The 16,209-nt window shown below is 41.5% G+C and overlaps 1 protein-coding gene across 1 annotated transcript in view; it reads right to left on the bottom strand.

Annotated features, from left to right (window-relative positions):
- The window catches only part of LOC103304468 (leucine-rich repeat-containing protein 37A3-like), a 28,885-nt gene extending 13,794 nt beyond the window's left edge, over positions 1 to 15,091 (bottom strand). Inside the window, exons 1-5 of the mRNA XM_054709405.1 lie at positions 13,719 to 15,091; positions 9,963 to 10,034; positions 5,017 to 5,088; positions 1,923 to 1,994; positions 789 to 869 (exon numbers count right to left, since the gene is read on the bottom strand). Of these exons, the coding sequence (XP_054565380.1) occupies positions 789 to 869; positions 1,923 to 1,994; positions 5,017 to 5,088; positions 9,963 to 10,034; positions 13,719 to 15,091 (1,670 nt within the window). The remainder of the gene's footprint in view (positions 1 to 788; positions 870 to 1,922; positions 1,995 to 5,016; positions 5,089 to 9,962; positions 10,035 to 13,718) is intronic.
- Positions 15,092 to 16,209: the final 1,118 nt, after the last annotated feature.

Here is a 16,209-nt window from a genome sequence, read left to right as displayed (position 1 = left end):
AGAAATAAAAAAAAAAAGAAGAAGTGGATAGCAAAAAAATATATACTGAAGAACTTTTCAGAATGAAAACCCTATTAGTGACTATGCTGATAGGAACCTCCTGCTCTACAGGCAGTACCATGTCTAATGTCCTCATAATTCAAGGTGCTTTTCTTTCATCTCCAGAAATTTTTAAAAATCTAGTTTAAACCACCCAGTTAAAGACAAAAATAGAACTAATTCCTTGGTTTTGGAGCCACAAAATGGGATAGATCTAAGAGGAAGTGGTGAAAGCCATGCTCCTATCACATACTCCCATGTGTATTCGTGCATCACAGGCTTTGTTATAATGTATGTAATCACCTATTTGCTTGTCAGTTTCTTGGACTGTTAGTGCCTGACATTTACTAGGTATTTAACAGATGTTTGTTTAAAATATATATATAACATTTTGATTACAGATCAATAAAATAAATTTGTGAATTGACGCAAATTTTTATTCCCAATGCTGAAATAAATTTTCCTCTCAATTCTTCTCCCCCGCCCCACCCCTCAATTCTTTAAAACAAAAAGAGCCCATGCCAAAAGTTCTGGGAAAGCAGAGCATGGCATGTATCAGTCAGACAAGTCTCTTGGACTCTTTGTACCTTAGTTTCCTCATTTAAAAAAGAAAAAAGAAAGAAAAAAAAAGAATGGCTCTTAAGCCATACTTTTCAGAGTTCAAACTGAGCTTATACCCAGCCAACCAACCACTGTATGATGTTTTTACACATAGCTTTTTACATGTGTTCATCTTCTATTTCACTTACAACTTGTGTAATAGCTGCATTCCATGCCAGGTCTGAAATGTTCCAAAATTCACTTTTGTGATTAAATTACAACCAAGATTTCTATAAAAAAAGATACAAGCAAATGAAGAGAAAAAAAATTCTTTCAGATCACTTATCCTTTAGGAGAGATTCTAATTTATATATGATAAAACAACCTCAATACTCCCTCTATACACTAAAAATTCTTACTGTGGGAGATATTTGCTTATGGTTTATGCTTTCCTGTTTATACATGTGATGCAGTAGATACAAAAAAAATGTTGGTATTAACTGATCTATATTTCTCTGAAATAAGATTACACACCTCAACACTATTGTCATTTTGGGCTAGAAAATTATTTATTCTGGGAACTGTCCTTTGTCTTCAACAATAATTCTAGGCTCTGCCTACAGTTCTGACAACTAAAACTCTCTTTGGATATTGCCAAGTGTCACCAGGTGCAAAATCACCCTAGTTGAGAACCACTGCTATAGAATGGTCCATTCTGTTTTTAACTTTTTGAGGAAACTCCATACTGTCTTCCACAGTAGCTGCACCAGTCTGCATTCCCACCAGTAGTACAGGAGGGTTCTTTTTTCTCCACATCCTTGCCAGCACTTGTCATTTGTTGATTTGTTTATGATAGCCATTCTGACAAGTGTGAGATGGTATCTCATTATTGTTTTGATTTGCATCTCTCAGATGATTAGTGACTTTGAGCATGTTTTCATATGTCTCTGGACCTTCTGTATGTCCTCTTTGAAAAGGGTCTATTTAGACTCTTTGTCCATCAAAAATTGGATCATTTATCTTCATTTTGTTAAAGTGTATGAATTCTCTGTAAATTTTGGAGATTAAACCCTTATCAGAAATATCATTGTCAAATATGTTCTCCCATGCAGTGGGCTTTCTTGTTCTTTTGTTGATGGTTTCCTTTGCTTTGCAGATGGTTCATTCTGAATGTGAGAGAATTCTCACACTAATCTGTGCTAGAGACAAATAGGATTTGCTACATAACTTTAGTGGCTTTCTACTAATAAAATTTTAATCTCATTTCAAAATAAATAACAAAAAGGTTTACAATTATGTTTTATAAAATTTCTAAACACAATAAACTTATATTTATAACTTACATATATTGTAAAAGAGGTAAAGATTCAAGTGCATTCCTTTCAATGAATTCTATTTTATTGCAGGACAAATCCCTAGAAAAAGTAAAAGAAAAATAGTGCCTCAATTACTTACTAGGTATCTAATTAGTAGGAATAACTGGTAGAGGTTAGAATAATATTGAATACGCAGTTTTAGTCTAAATTCTAAACCTTAAGAATTGTAATTTGAACTATCCAGAGTCCTTATGCTCTCTTAAGACTCTCACCTTCAGGATCTTTATAAATACAACATACAACAATAGATCTTGATAGATTTTGAAGGTAATTATTCCTGAGAGCAGAAGAATTGATTAGAAGACCCTTTGTGGTCTCATCAAATTTAGATTATGACCTCAAAGTTTATATCTTCATGTATATTTATAAATTTCCAACATTAAAAGAAATACTCTCACATCTACACACCTTCCTGGATAACTTCTGTTTTTCTAGGCAAATTCAATACCAGAAGAAATAAAAGATGCCTCTTCTCATAACTTAAAAGGAAGTGACTATTCTACATAATACAGAACTTTGAACTAACACAGAACTTTGAACTAATACAGAACTTAGAACTAACAATACTTTCTATTATACTAATAGAAATTCATTTCTTATTTTACATTGCTTTAATACCCATGAATTTAATTGCTTCAGTTGTACAGTGGTGGGACCACAGAAAACAAAATGGTGCTGGATTTTTATTTGAAAACACCATCTCTCATCTATAATTGACTGTCTTATTTCCATTGATTCCACTTGAGTCCCTCACTTTTCTCCTGGATGGGTATACCTGTCTTCTAGCTGGTGTTTCCATCTATAATCTCCCTCTTGCTAAACCATTCTGACACACAGTCTCCAGATTAACACTTCAGAAGTGCTTCTCAAATACCAGCCAGCATCACTTGGGAACTTATTGAAGATGCAAATTATCAGTCAGAATCTGGATCGACTGAATTAGTAATGGGGGGTGCAGCTTGAATTTTAACAAGCCCTCCAAGGGACTCTGTTGTAGGCTAAATTTTCTCCTCGAGCACTGCTGTGATAACGTGGTACTTGGCATTCAAAGCACTAGAAGATCTGGCTCTAATCTCCTACTCCCCCTACGTGAACTCTACAGCTACTCGGGTATTTTTTCCCAGGCTCCTTTTGCAAGCTTATTCTACTCAAGATGTCTGTCCCTTGATCCCCAAGTGCCCTTCAAGGTCCTGTTCAAACAGCATTGACCTACTGACATCTTTGCTCATGCAACATAAATTGTATACCCATTTCTTACAAAATTTTAATAGAGCTATTTTTGCATCCTATTTTCTCTGAGTATAACTCCTTAAAGTATGGACTGGGTCTTGCTCATGAGCATTGTCTACTGACATTCGAACAGGTGCAAACTGAAATATTTATAAAATAGACAAACAGCTGGTAAGAGAGAGAGAAAAATGACTTTTAAAAGAAATGTAGTTTTATGATTTCATGGCTCCCACTTGTGTGCCACTGCAGCACATTGTGTTCCACTTAGTACTTGTGCTCTATGGTTTGAGTTTATATGTTTATTTTCCCTATGAGATCATGAATTACCAGAAGGGTAGGAACCCTGACGTACCTATAGTTCTAGGTACAGTGCTTAGCATGTTCTTTGATAGCTTGCTTACTGATTGGCATTTTTTAGTGGATGGGAATACTTACGCTAGCATGAAATAGCTAGCTTATAATTTATTTCACAGTAGAAGTAATGAATGACCTAACCTATTGAGCAGTTATTTACTTCATTTTATTTCCTCCAAACTATATGTAAGGTTTCGAAGTGAGATGCCAAGAAGACCCAAGAAGATCAATACAAAGACCCAAGCTTCCCTCTGAAGCTTGAAAGGTTTGATAATCCAAATGAATATTTTTAGTGTCAGGTGAGGTTCTTTATGCCTACTTCCCTTAAGCCTTCCATATTTGCAGAAAGAACCCATTTGCTAATAGCATCATTAATTAGCTTAATAAGGATTAATGACATACACAGCTCTGGGTGCCATGGACAAAGAATCGTAATTGAGTTTTTATAGTAAAGAACATCTCCCTATTTCTAAGTAAATAGAATTATTGGGCAAGTATTTCTTCCTTGACAAGGCGGCTGAAGAGATTTTTGTTTTGTAATTAGTGGAGTTAGGGGCATTTCTGATATACCTTCTTAGTATAGATATTTCTAACAATACAACTTAATCATCATGTTAAACATTTACTTTGAGTATTGGTATAACAATTCCTGCATTGAAATCCTCAACACCAGCTACTCTCTTCAAAATTTAATATCTTTCTAATAATATCATTTACATGATTCATCTGCTTAAACATTTAATGTGTAAATGTTAATCTAATTTAGATTTAATTATAAAAAAATTATGGGTTAATGGCATTCAAATTAACATAAGTGTTTTATATTTTCTTGTCCTATAGGAGACAATTTGAGGTTAAGCTAAATCCCTCTCATTTTACTAAATCAATATTTTAAAACCTTTTATGTTAAGGCCAGACAGTAAATATTTTAGGCTTTGTGGGCCACAATTAGTCTGTCTTGCATATTCTTTTTGTTTCTTTTCTTTCAAAGCACTTTAAAAGTGGAAAACTCATTCTTAACTTATGTGCTGTAAGAAACAAACAATCTGGGGGTTTGGGGGCGGCCGCGGAGAGATCAACGGGGGAAAAAGGAGACTTGTGTAATACTTTAAAAAATAAAGAACTTAAATAAAAAAGAAACAAACAATCATAGACCCAATTTGATCCATGATCCCTAAACTAAATATAAATATAAGCAGATGGTATATGAACACTTACATAACAAGGCTCATATGGGTGTGTATCATTACTCGGACCTCATCACCACTTTTACTCCATAACTGAAGAGTTTTTCCTATCTATATTTTGTCTAGAAGACTGTGAAATTGAAAATGCATAGGAGATATTAAAAGCTTGAGAGGAGCTACACGGACTTAAGGAATTGTAAAATTTTACTGCTGGAAGAAATTGTAGAGATTATCTCATTTGAACCACTTATTTATTTTATAGATAATATAAGTAAATACAGTTGACTTACAAATACTGGAGGGAATGCAGGCCTTCAAATGAATCTTTACGTAATTCTCTTAAATTATTTCCACTGAGATTTCTGAAAAATGAAAAGGTCATTTCTGGATCAAAATGCAAAATAACTACAACTATTTACTGCACAGAAATATATATGGGGAAACCTGGGTAATGGTGCCACCCTAATTTTTATGTAACTGAAGGGAGATAATCTGTTCTTTTTTTTATTCAAACCTTTCTTCTCAGGTACTCTTTGTGCAAACAATGGACCATTCTAGAATTGATTCACTTTCCTTCCACACCTTTCTTTTTTTCTAAAGAATTTAATCAATACTTGAAATTACATCAATCTAGTTAATACATATGTGTGTGTGTGTGTGTGTGTATTCATTGTTATATTATACTAGAGGCCCGGTGCACGAAAATTCATGCACTGGGAGGGTGGAGGTGTCCCTCAGCCTTGCCTGTACCCTCTTGCAGTCCAGGAGACCTCAGGGGATATCTGACTGATGGTTTAGGCCCCGCCCCCCATACCCCCTCCGCTACAGCTGGTCTCTGCCGCCTCCCCCTCATCACGGTCTCCTCCCTCTGCCCGCTGGTACACGCCTTAGTTGGCCTGGCACTGCCTGCTCTCCAGCCCCACCCCCCACCAACTGGTCATTCCACTGTTGCTCAATTTGCACATTACGCTTTTATCATAGAGGATAGGCATCTCAGTATATCAGTAGTTAAATAAAAAATTTAGCCGAAACCGGTTTGGCTCAGTGGATAGAGCGTCGGCCTGCGGACTCAAGGGTCCTGGGTTCGATTCCGGTTAAGGCATGTACCTTGGTTGCGGGCACATCCCCAGTAGGGGGTGTGCAAGAGGCAGCTGATCGATGTTTCTCTCTCATTGATGTTTCTGGCTCTCTATCCCTCTCTCTTCCTCTCCGTAAAAAGTCAATAAAATATATTTTAAAAAAAATAAATAAATAAATAAATAAAATAAAATTTAGAGGCCCGGTGCATGAAATTCGTGCACGGAGGGCGTTGTCCCTCAGCCCAGCCTGTACTTTCTCCAATCTGGGACCACTCGAGGGATGCCCGACTGCCCATTTAGGCGCGATCCCGGATCGGTCCTAAACGGGCAGTTGGACATCCCTCTCACAATCCAGGATGGCTGGCTCCCAACTGCTTGCCTGCCTGCCTTCCTGATTGCCCCTAACCACTCTGCTGCCAGCCTGTTTGCCCCCAACTTCCCTCCTCTGCCTGCCTGGTCACCCCTAACTGCCTTCTCCTGAAGGGTTGATCACCTCCAACTGCCCTCCCATGCAGGCCTGGTCCTTCTCAACTGCCCTCCCTTGCAGGCCAGGTGCCTCCCAACTGCCATCTCTTGCTGGCCATCTTGTGGTGGCCATTTTGTGTCCACATGGGGGCAGGATCTTTGACCACATGGGGAAAGCTATATTGTGTGTTGCAGTGATGATCAATCTGTATATTACTCTTTTATTAGATAAGATAGAGGCCTGATACAGGGGTGGGGGCCAGCTGGTTTGCCCTGAAAGGTGTCCTGGATCAGGTGGGGGTTCCCTTGGGGTGTGGGGCGGCCCGAGCGAGGGGCCTGTGGTGGTTTGCAGGCAGGCCATGCCCCCTGGCAATGAAAGTGGAGGCCCTGGTATCTGGAATTTATTTTCCTTCTACAATTGAAACTCTGTAGCCTGGAGCAGAGCCAAGCCTGGGGCTCCCTCCCAGGCTGGTAGCCATTTGTGTTGGGGTTATAATTGAAACTTTGTTGCCTTAAGCGGATGGGTCCAGCCAGGGTGTGAGGAAAGCTTTGCTTCCCCTGTTGCTGGCGGCAACCCTGGCCTGCTCTCTCAAGCTCCATTCTGCCGCCATTTGTTTGAATTTGTTTACCTTCTATAATTGAAACTTTGTAGCTTAAGTGGAGGCTTAGGCCTTGCAAGGGCAGGCAGAAAGCTGGGCTTCCTCTGTTACCTAGGAAACCTTGCTCTCTGTGGCTGTAGCCATCTTGGTTTGGGTTAATTTGCACACTCACTCTGATTGGATGGTGGGCGTGGCTTGTGGGCGTGTTGGAGTTATGGTCAATTTGCATATTCGTCTATTATTATATAGGATTATTAGATAGAATACTTGTAAATCCCTTGAGAACTGACATAATTTGTCTATTTTGTTCTTGGGCCTGTAATCCTGGCACATAAAACAGTTCCTGGCACGAAGCAGATGTTCCATAAATACTTTTTCCATTATTTCAGAAAATGACAGACAGCATTTTCAGTATACTTCTTTTATTTAAAGCAAATCATCCATTTATCATGACTTATGAGGGTAAGGACAGCTTTATAGGCAAGGAAATGTCTTTCTTCTCCCCTACATTTGTGACTCTTAATCTTTGGAGACAAGATTCCCTAGAAAACTGCACTTTCTTGAATACATGGAAAAGTGTGCATGTAATTTCCAGTTGTTGATTATCCCTTTAGGGCAGTGGTCCATGAATAGGATTGAATAGATTAAATTCAGGGGGCCAAACCTGAATGGGAAATAAAATTACATCTCTATTTTCACAAGCCTCTACCTAAAATTAGCATTGCCTTGCATTGTGAATATAGGCAACAAATCATAGTAGATTAGCAGTAGAGTAGTTCATTGGGTCTCCAATAAAATCACAGATATTTTCATATAATGTATTTGTTGCACATAACTCAAAATACCATTTATTAATTCGCATCACTACTTTGACGTTATAACAGTTATTAGACCAACTACTATAGCTTGTATAAATATAAGAGAAGCAGATTTGCCATGGCTGGTTTTACTTAGTGGTTAGAGTGTTGGCCAATGGACCAAAAGGTCTTGGGTTTGATTCCCCGTCAAGGGCCCATACCATGGTGGCAGGTTCACTCCCTGGCCCCAAACCAGGAGGAGGCAGTCAATCAATATGTCTTTCTCATGTCTTACTTTCTTTCTCTCTCTTTCCCTCCTTCCACTCTCTCTAAAATATATTAATAAAAAAAATATCTTAGGGTAAGGTTAAATAAAAGCATAAAAAAGAGAAGTAGTATCAATAATATTTTATTGCTTTAATTTAAAATAAATTTTTATTGATTTTACAGAGGAAGGGAGAGGTAGAGAGAGAGAGAGAAACATCAATGATGAGAGAGAATCATTGATCAGCTGCCTCCTGCACAGCCTACACTGGGAATTGAGCCCACAGCCGGATATGTGTCCTCAACGTGAATCCCACCGTGACCTCCTGGTTCATAGGCTGACAATCAACCACTGAGCCACGCTGGCTAGCCTATCATTAATCTTTTTTAAAAAAATATTTTGGCACTAGCTAATTTGGAACAGTGGATAGAGCGTCCAATTGTGGACCAAAGGGTCCCAGGTTCAATTCCAGACAAGGGCATGTACCTTGGTGGCAGGCTCTTCCCCAGCCCAAGCCCTGGTCGAGGCTCATGCAGGAAGCAACCAATCAATGTGATGATGTGTCTCTCTCACATGGTTATTTCTCTCTGTCTTTACCTCTCTCTCATACTCTCTCTAAAAATCAATGGGAAAATATCCTCAGGTGAGGATTAAAAAAGAATAATCATAGAAAAAAATTGAAATCTACATTTTAATAATAGATTCCCTTTATTTTCGCATATATTTTAACTTAGAAATCATTTAAAAACATAGTCCTCAAGAAAATAAGCTTCTGCAGATCACTTGGGAGGAAAAATGGTTAAGAAATGGTGCACTGGGGGTCCATTGACTCTAAGTTAGAAACCTCTCCCTTACAAGGTATAAATCTCAAGCTAACTTAGAAATCTTCAGACCTGCCCGGCCAGCATGGCTCAGTGGTTGAGTGTCAACCTACGAACCATGAAGTCACGGTCTGATTCCCAGTACAGGTACATGCCCAGATTGCGGGCTCAGTCTCCAGTGTAGCATGTGTAGGAGGCAGCCGATTAATGGATTCTTTCTCATCATGGATGTTTCTGTCTCCCTCCCTCCCTCTACCTTTCTGAAATCAATACAAAATATTTGAAAGAAACAAATGTTCAATAAATATATGAAGGTATCTGAATTCACAAGTAATCAGAAAAATTCAAACATAGGTGGGACCGCCTTTATTCACCCATTTAGATCAGCCAAAAAAAGACTATCTAGTGGTGGAAGGATAAAGGAAACAAATACTGTAGTTGCCCACTGATTGGAGTATAAGTTGGCATAATTTTTTTGAGTGCAATTAAAATGTTGTATCAATATACTTTCACCCCAACAATTCTATCTCTAAATATCTATTCTACATAAATACCTGCCCATGATCCCAAAGATGCATGTACAAGAATGTGTGTTGTATCAAATACATGTAACAAGAACACTGGACATAATCTAAACATCCATCAATAAGGGGATTATTAAATTACAGAATATTATGGAATAGTTTAAATGAATTGGGTAACCCTCTCTGTATCAAGAAGGAAACACATGTAAGATATATTATGAGGTGAAAGAATCAAGTGGTAGGATGTTATCATTTATGTAAAAAAAAAAAGGTATGAAAATCACATAACATACCTATTTTGCTATCTGTAAATATGTATATAGGTAAATGCGTGGGAAAAGGTCTGTAAGGATATACTGGTATAGTAAACATAGAGTAGCAGTTATGTTTGGGTGGGGATGAAGGCACAAGCAGGGTTTTCACTATACCTATTTCATTTTGTTATATTGAAAAAATAATCATGTATTACTTCTTATAATAGAATATAAGTTTAAATTGACTCTGATTTTAAGGAGGGCCTTCCAAATTTAATTTTTAAAATAAACAAGTTGCAATCAATAGATATTGATTTGGGATACAGAGGGGGTAATACCTTTTCTCAGAGCTATTGACCTTAAAATTCTGGACCAAGAAGGATCTTACAATACAGTTAGTTTTTTAAATTAATTTTTGGGGAATATACTCACAGTTTCTCAACCAAATGGTATGACTTCCATGTTTCTTTGCCAATGTATGAAATAGCATTTCCCTGCAAGTTTCTGTGAAGAAACACAGTTAATATCATTGAGTAGGTAAGAAACGAATGAACAGAATAAGTAAAACAATCATGGAACCTTGATATTCAAATGCAGAAAACACAAGCTTTCTAACTTCTACAACTATCAGCTTGCCAGTTTGCACAATTAATAAAGACATAATGTGAGCTACAGTTGGTTTGGCTCAGTAGATAGAGCATCAGCCTGTGGACTGAAGGATCCCAAGTTCAATTCCAGTGAAAGGCACATGCCTGGGTTGCAGCTCAATCCCCAGTAGAGGGTGTGCAGTAAGCAGTCAATCAAAGACTCTCTCTCATCATTGATGTTTCCATCTCTCTCTCCCTATCCCTTCAACTCTGAAATCAATAAAAATATATTTATAAAGGCATAATGTGGCGCCCCTGGCACAAACAATGAGGCATCTCCTCAGAATCTGAACTTCTCTTGGATAGGTAATGCAAGTTAATTACTTTGAATGCATTTTTTCCAAAATCACCTGTTTCTAAAATGATTCCTTCTACAAATCAATGATAAAAGCATAATAAAAAAGAAAAATGGCAAAAAATGTATTGTTTCAAGAAAATATATGTAAAGAAACCTTATGCCAGGCCACACCGAATCTTTGGCTCAGTGCCCTCTGTGGAAATCTCTCCAGGTGTTAGAAGGATAAGGGCAATTAGAAATAAGGGGACTAATATGGAAGGCTCTTATAGACATATTTGACAGGGAAAAGCACAAATCACTGAGCAAGGAGTTAAGAATTAGCTCTTTGGGGGGGAAATGCAAAATGAAAAGAGAAAGAATGAGATTAGAAGGACAGACACACACCCAAATGATAACAGGAGTGGTAGAAAGGGTTGGGTGGGATTTTCACATTAGCTATATACTGTATATAAAAGCCTAAGCGACCAGAGGACTGTCGGGTAGCTTTGACAAGCACTGACCACCACGGGGTAGATGCTCAACACAGAAGCTGCCCCCTGGTGGTCAGTGCACTCCCACAGCGGGAGTGAAGATCAGCTGACAGACAGGTGCCAGACACCTGGCTCACAGCTGGCAAGCTCAGCTGCAGCAGAGCGAGCCTCTCCCAGGGACACGCCCCCTGCCAGCCAGAGCAGTGGCACAGGGGGAGGTGCAGACAGGCACAGGGGGACCCGGATTAGCAGGAGCAGAGCAGGGCCCAGCCCTGGCTCCAGCTCCTCTCTGGCTGCCTGCTGCTTCGGGTACTACTTCCTGCTGTGTGGGATCTATGCTGACAGAGGGCTGGAGCCCTAGGAGCTGGCAGGTAAGGCTGGGCTGCGGTGCGGGGAGGTCCACTGATCACAGCAGGCCAGGCCAAGGGTCCGTGCACTGGGCCTCTAGTATCCTATATAATTGTGTGACACTACAAAACAGCAAACCACAGCCCTGGGCTGGTTTGGCTCAGTGGAGAGAGCGTTAGCCTGCGGACGAGAATGTCCCTGGTTCCTCTCTGGTCAAGGGCATACACTCAGGTTGCCGGCTCGGTCACCAGTAGGGGGTGTGCAGGGGGCAGCCGATCCGATCAATGATACTCTCTCATCATTGTCATTTCTATCTCTCTCTCCTCTCCCTTCCTCTCTGAAATCAATAAAAATGTGTTAAAAAAAAAAAAAAGAAAAAGAAAAGAAAAGAAAAACCGCAAACAGTGAGAATGTGTCCATGAATTACAAGTGTTTAAAAGAAACTGTTAATTCCTGAGATTCAGTTTCAAACACTAACTCTGTGGATGACTTTGAATCTTTAGCTTTGTCCTCTTCCCTCAGCAATAACTTACCTATTCCGTGTACACCTTTTTCAGGAAGGTCAGAAAAAGTCAGATAGCTGTCTGCCCCTCTGCCCAGTGGACATTTCCACTCAAGCAGAAGCCTTCCTGTTGCTTTATGCTCACCAATGAAAGATGCCCAACCTGAGCTCACCTCCTCAAACGGGCTCTCTTTCCCAACTGCTGTATGTCCACCTGTCATACCACCGTCATTCTCCTCATCATCCAGGACAGACATTTTCCAGGGTCATATTTGATCTTTCTCTTTCCTGTACATCCCATCCCTCACTCCAGTCAGTTACCAAACCTTGTCAGTTCTTCCTTTATAGCGTTTCCTGGATTTTCTTTCTCCTACTGTCACAACCACTCTGATTCAGCGCCTTCTCACTTGACTCCTAGGGTATTCTATTTCGTCTCCCTGAGTCAAGACTTCCTCTCTAGAACGCGCTACCTATGGAATCTAAATAATCCTCTTATTTTACTCATCTGTCTCTCTCACTTGGAAACTTTTAGTGGGTCTCCTTATCTCGGTTTAATTTCCAAACCCCTAGATTCGATAGTCAAGGTTTTTCAAATCCTATTTTTCACTGCTTCCTAAACCAATTCTTTAAAACCAGACTGGTCTATTAAGTCCTGATCATTCCTGTAGCCATGCCTTTGCCCTCAGTTTTTTACCAAACCATAGCCACCCTTCAAGTCCGAGCTAAAGTTCTGGCCTATACATGCAGCTTTCCCTGACTTCCACACCCCAATAACTACACATTCTGCTGAATTAGAGTACCTCTCGCCTGTATCTCTTTTAGTACTTAATTATATACCGCCTCCTTTTTTGTAAGCATATTCCCTTTCTTCCCACCTACCATTGTCATGTTCCATAGACAATGTCATACTTCTGTGCCTCCCACGGTACTTAGACCTGGGTTGGGCACAAAATGGGTGATTTATATAGAAAGCCAGGGGGCAAAGGTAAGTTCTAGATATGAATGAGGGATCAATAATAATAGCCAACACAGACATATGTTAAGAACTTGTATAAGTACTACCCTATATCATAAAAGCATAACATGCAAATTGACCGAACAGTGGAACAACAGGTTGCTATGACGCACACTGACCACCAGAGGCAGACGCTCTATGGAGAAGCTGCCCCTGGTGGTCAGTGTGCTCCCACAGGGTGAGCACAGCTCAGCCAGAAGCCAGGCTCACAGCTGGCGAGCGCAGCAGTGGTGGCGGGAGCCTCTCCAACCTCTGCTGCAGGCAGGTGGTAAGGAGCAAGGGATCCTGAACTGTGAGAACTCCAGAATGAAGAGGGATGTGCCCCGAGGGGTCTTGACTGTGACAGGGCACAGGTTGGGCTGAGGGGACCACTGCTCCTCCCCAACCCCTGGCGAATCTTCTGCACCTGGACTCTAGTATATACAGTATGTAGTACTTCTAAAACTCACTACAATCCTATGTAATGGTAACTATATAATGTTCATTTTACACATGAGGAAATTGAGTCTCAACACTAATAAATGGCATACTTGGTTCAAACCCAGTCACTCTGGCTGTAGAATCTCTACTCTTAACCACTTTGTTGCACCACAACCAAAGAGTCTGGGAGAGGGTCATGTTTCTGTAAAGAAAACGGAGCAAAAGTGGGAGGACAGTAGAGGTTAAGGAATGAAATGCTAGGGCTCAAAATATGGACAAATAATATGGGCAATAACAAGCAAAAGACTGGTTAAGGGGGAACAATAGTATTAAGGAGAATGAAGATAAGGAATAGTTGTCAAACAAAGATGAAAACAAAGTCATTCAACATAGTTAGGGGGAGATGAGGAAGGCACAGGAAGACCTCAAGGAAAAGGCTGCCATGTCAGCCAAGATGCAGAGAACAAATGAGGAAAGGCAATGCTTACAAGATGGTGAAGGTGCCATTGTAGGTGCTGGGCTCTGGAACTGGCACTCTGTGGAGCCTCTGGTTTGAGCCAAAACCAATACACGACAGTGTCCCATTATTGCAGGAACAGAGCTCACATATGTTCATGGTGGCATTCTGCTCAGTCATTGGAGGAACTGTCTCCGATGACTCTGGTTGCTGAGTAATTGTAACTTCCAGGTCAAACGATAGGACTGTGGCTGTGACTTCAGAAAAAGATGGCTGCTGAACCTGAACAAGTTCTGGATGTTGAAGTGTCACCTCAGGGTGCTTTGGAGGAGCAATAGTCTGCTGCAGGGCTGTAGCATCAGCCTCCAAAGTCGGTTCTGGAGTGATGGTGAGCTCCAGGTCAAATGGTGTGAATGTTGGTTGTTGAGCCTGAACAGGCTCTGGTGGTGGAAGTGTCACCTCAGGGTGCTTTGCAGGAGCTGCATTCTGCTGCAGGGCTGCTGCACCTGCCTCCAAAGTAGATGCTGGAGTGATGGTGAGCTCCAGATCCAAAGGTGGAAAGGTTGGCTGATGAGCCTGAACAGTCTCTGGATGTGGAAGTGTCACCATAGGGGGATTTGCCGGAGCTGCATTTGGCTCCAGGGCTGTAACACCAGCCTCCAAAGTAGGTTCTGGAATGATGGGGACTTCCAGTTCCAATGGTGGAAAGGTTGGCTGCTGAGCCTCAGCAGGCTCTGGAAGTGGATATGCCACCTCAGGCTTTAGTGGAGGAGCTGCAGTCGGCTGCAGGGCTGTAGCAGCATTCCCCAAAGTCGGTTCAGGAGTGATGGTGAGTCCCACGTCCACAGGTGGAAAGGTTGGCCGCTGAGCCTGAACAGGCTCTTGAAGTGGAAATGCCACCTCAGGCTTTAGTGGAGGAGCTGCAGTTGGCTGCAGGGCTGTAACACCAGCCTCCAAAGTAGGTTCTGGAATGATGGGGACTTCCAGTTCCGACGGTGGAAAGGTTGGCCGCTGAGCCTCAGTGGGTTCTGGAAGTGGAAATGTCATCCCAGGGTTTAGTGGAGGAGCTGCCGTCTGCTTCAGGGCTGTAGCAGCAGCCCCCAAAGTATGTTCAGGAGCGATGGTGAGTCCCAGGTCCACAGGCGGAAAGGTTGGCCACTGAGCCTGAACAGGCTCTTGAAGTGGAAAGGTCACCTCAGGGTGCTTTGGAGGAGCTGCAGTCTGCTTCAGGGCTGTAGCACCAGCCTCCAAAGTAGGTTCTGGAATGATGGGGAGTTCCAGGGGGATGGAGTTCATCAGGATAGAGTCCTTAGCCAACTCCGGAATCGGAGCTGCCTGGACCTGCAGCCACAAAAGCTGCCACAGGAACAGAAACCGAGGGGCCCACATGCGCAGCCCGGACATGACAGGCAGAGGTCCGGGGCACAAGGAGCCACCAAGGCGAATGGGGCAAGGAGAGTGACCCAGAATACTGGGGCACAATAAGCGATCCAAAATACTGGGGCACAATGAGCGATCCAGTACACTGGAGCACAAGGAGCAATCCAAATTGCTGGGGCACATACAAGCAACCCAGACAAGTGGGATGCAAGTACCATGCGCTGAGCAGGAGCCCAACAATTGGCAGCCATGTCACAATTGGCAGCCCTGTCATGCATGTGCCTCTTAGCAACCAAGCACCCCTCCCCACCTCAGGTTCTAACCTTTATTATTTTTGGGCTGAAGTGACTATAGAAATATGAGAATTTTCCCTAGAATCACCAGGGATCACGTGGTTCCTTTCACCTGGTTCCTTTTAACTACCCGCTGGGCATCCCCTCCCCCCTTACATTATGGCAGGATTTGGACTGCACACTTGGGTGGCCCCAGAGCCCAGGCATGGTAGGATTTGGGGAGTGGGTGTAAAAGAAGGTGGGGAGTTGGGGGGTATTGAAGGGCTTTCCAAGAAAGCCACAGGGCCTGGCATCTCAGGAAATTCAGAAGAGCTAGTCCAGTCTGGCAATCTGAGTTCCCCTTCAAAGCTGAAATCTGAAAGTCTTCTTCGCAATGGCCATACTGCTTCCAGGAAGAGTAGCTGACCTACATATACACCAATTAGAGTGGTGTGGAATGGGACACACTTTACAGTTCAAAAATGTTGCCATTTCCTCCAAATTCTCAATTTTCTTTTACTTCTCACTGAAAGATATGTTTATTGATTTTAAAGAGAGACGGGGGTAGGGCTTAACCCTCATGATATCATCTAACCCTAAGTACTTGACGAAAGAAATAATACTATTGCATTGGTGGTTGGGTTTCAACATATGAGTTTGGGTGGGGGGGACATAAATATTGGAGCATAACATTTCAATTTTGGACTTCTAAACACCCAAACTGTAAGAGAATACATTTATGCTGTTTAATCTAAGTCTGTGGTACTTTGTTACAGTAGACCTATGAAACTAATACAGACTCCAACTACCCTTCAGGAGTGGTTTTGACCTTCAGTGATTAGTGGGTTAAGAAATATTCTCAGGTCTCTT

The sequence above is a fragment of the Eptesicus fuscus genome, chromosome 20 (assembly GCF_027574615.1).
Source record: "Eptesicus fuscus isolate TK198812 chromosome 20, DD_ASM_mEF_20220401, whole genome shotgun sequence".
NCBI classification, from domain to species: domain Eukaryota; kingdom Metazoa; phylum Chordata; class Mammalia; order Chiroptera; family Vespertilionidae; genus Eptesicus; species Eptesicus fuscus.
This window is presented reverse-complemented; position numbering and strand designations above follow the sequence as displayed.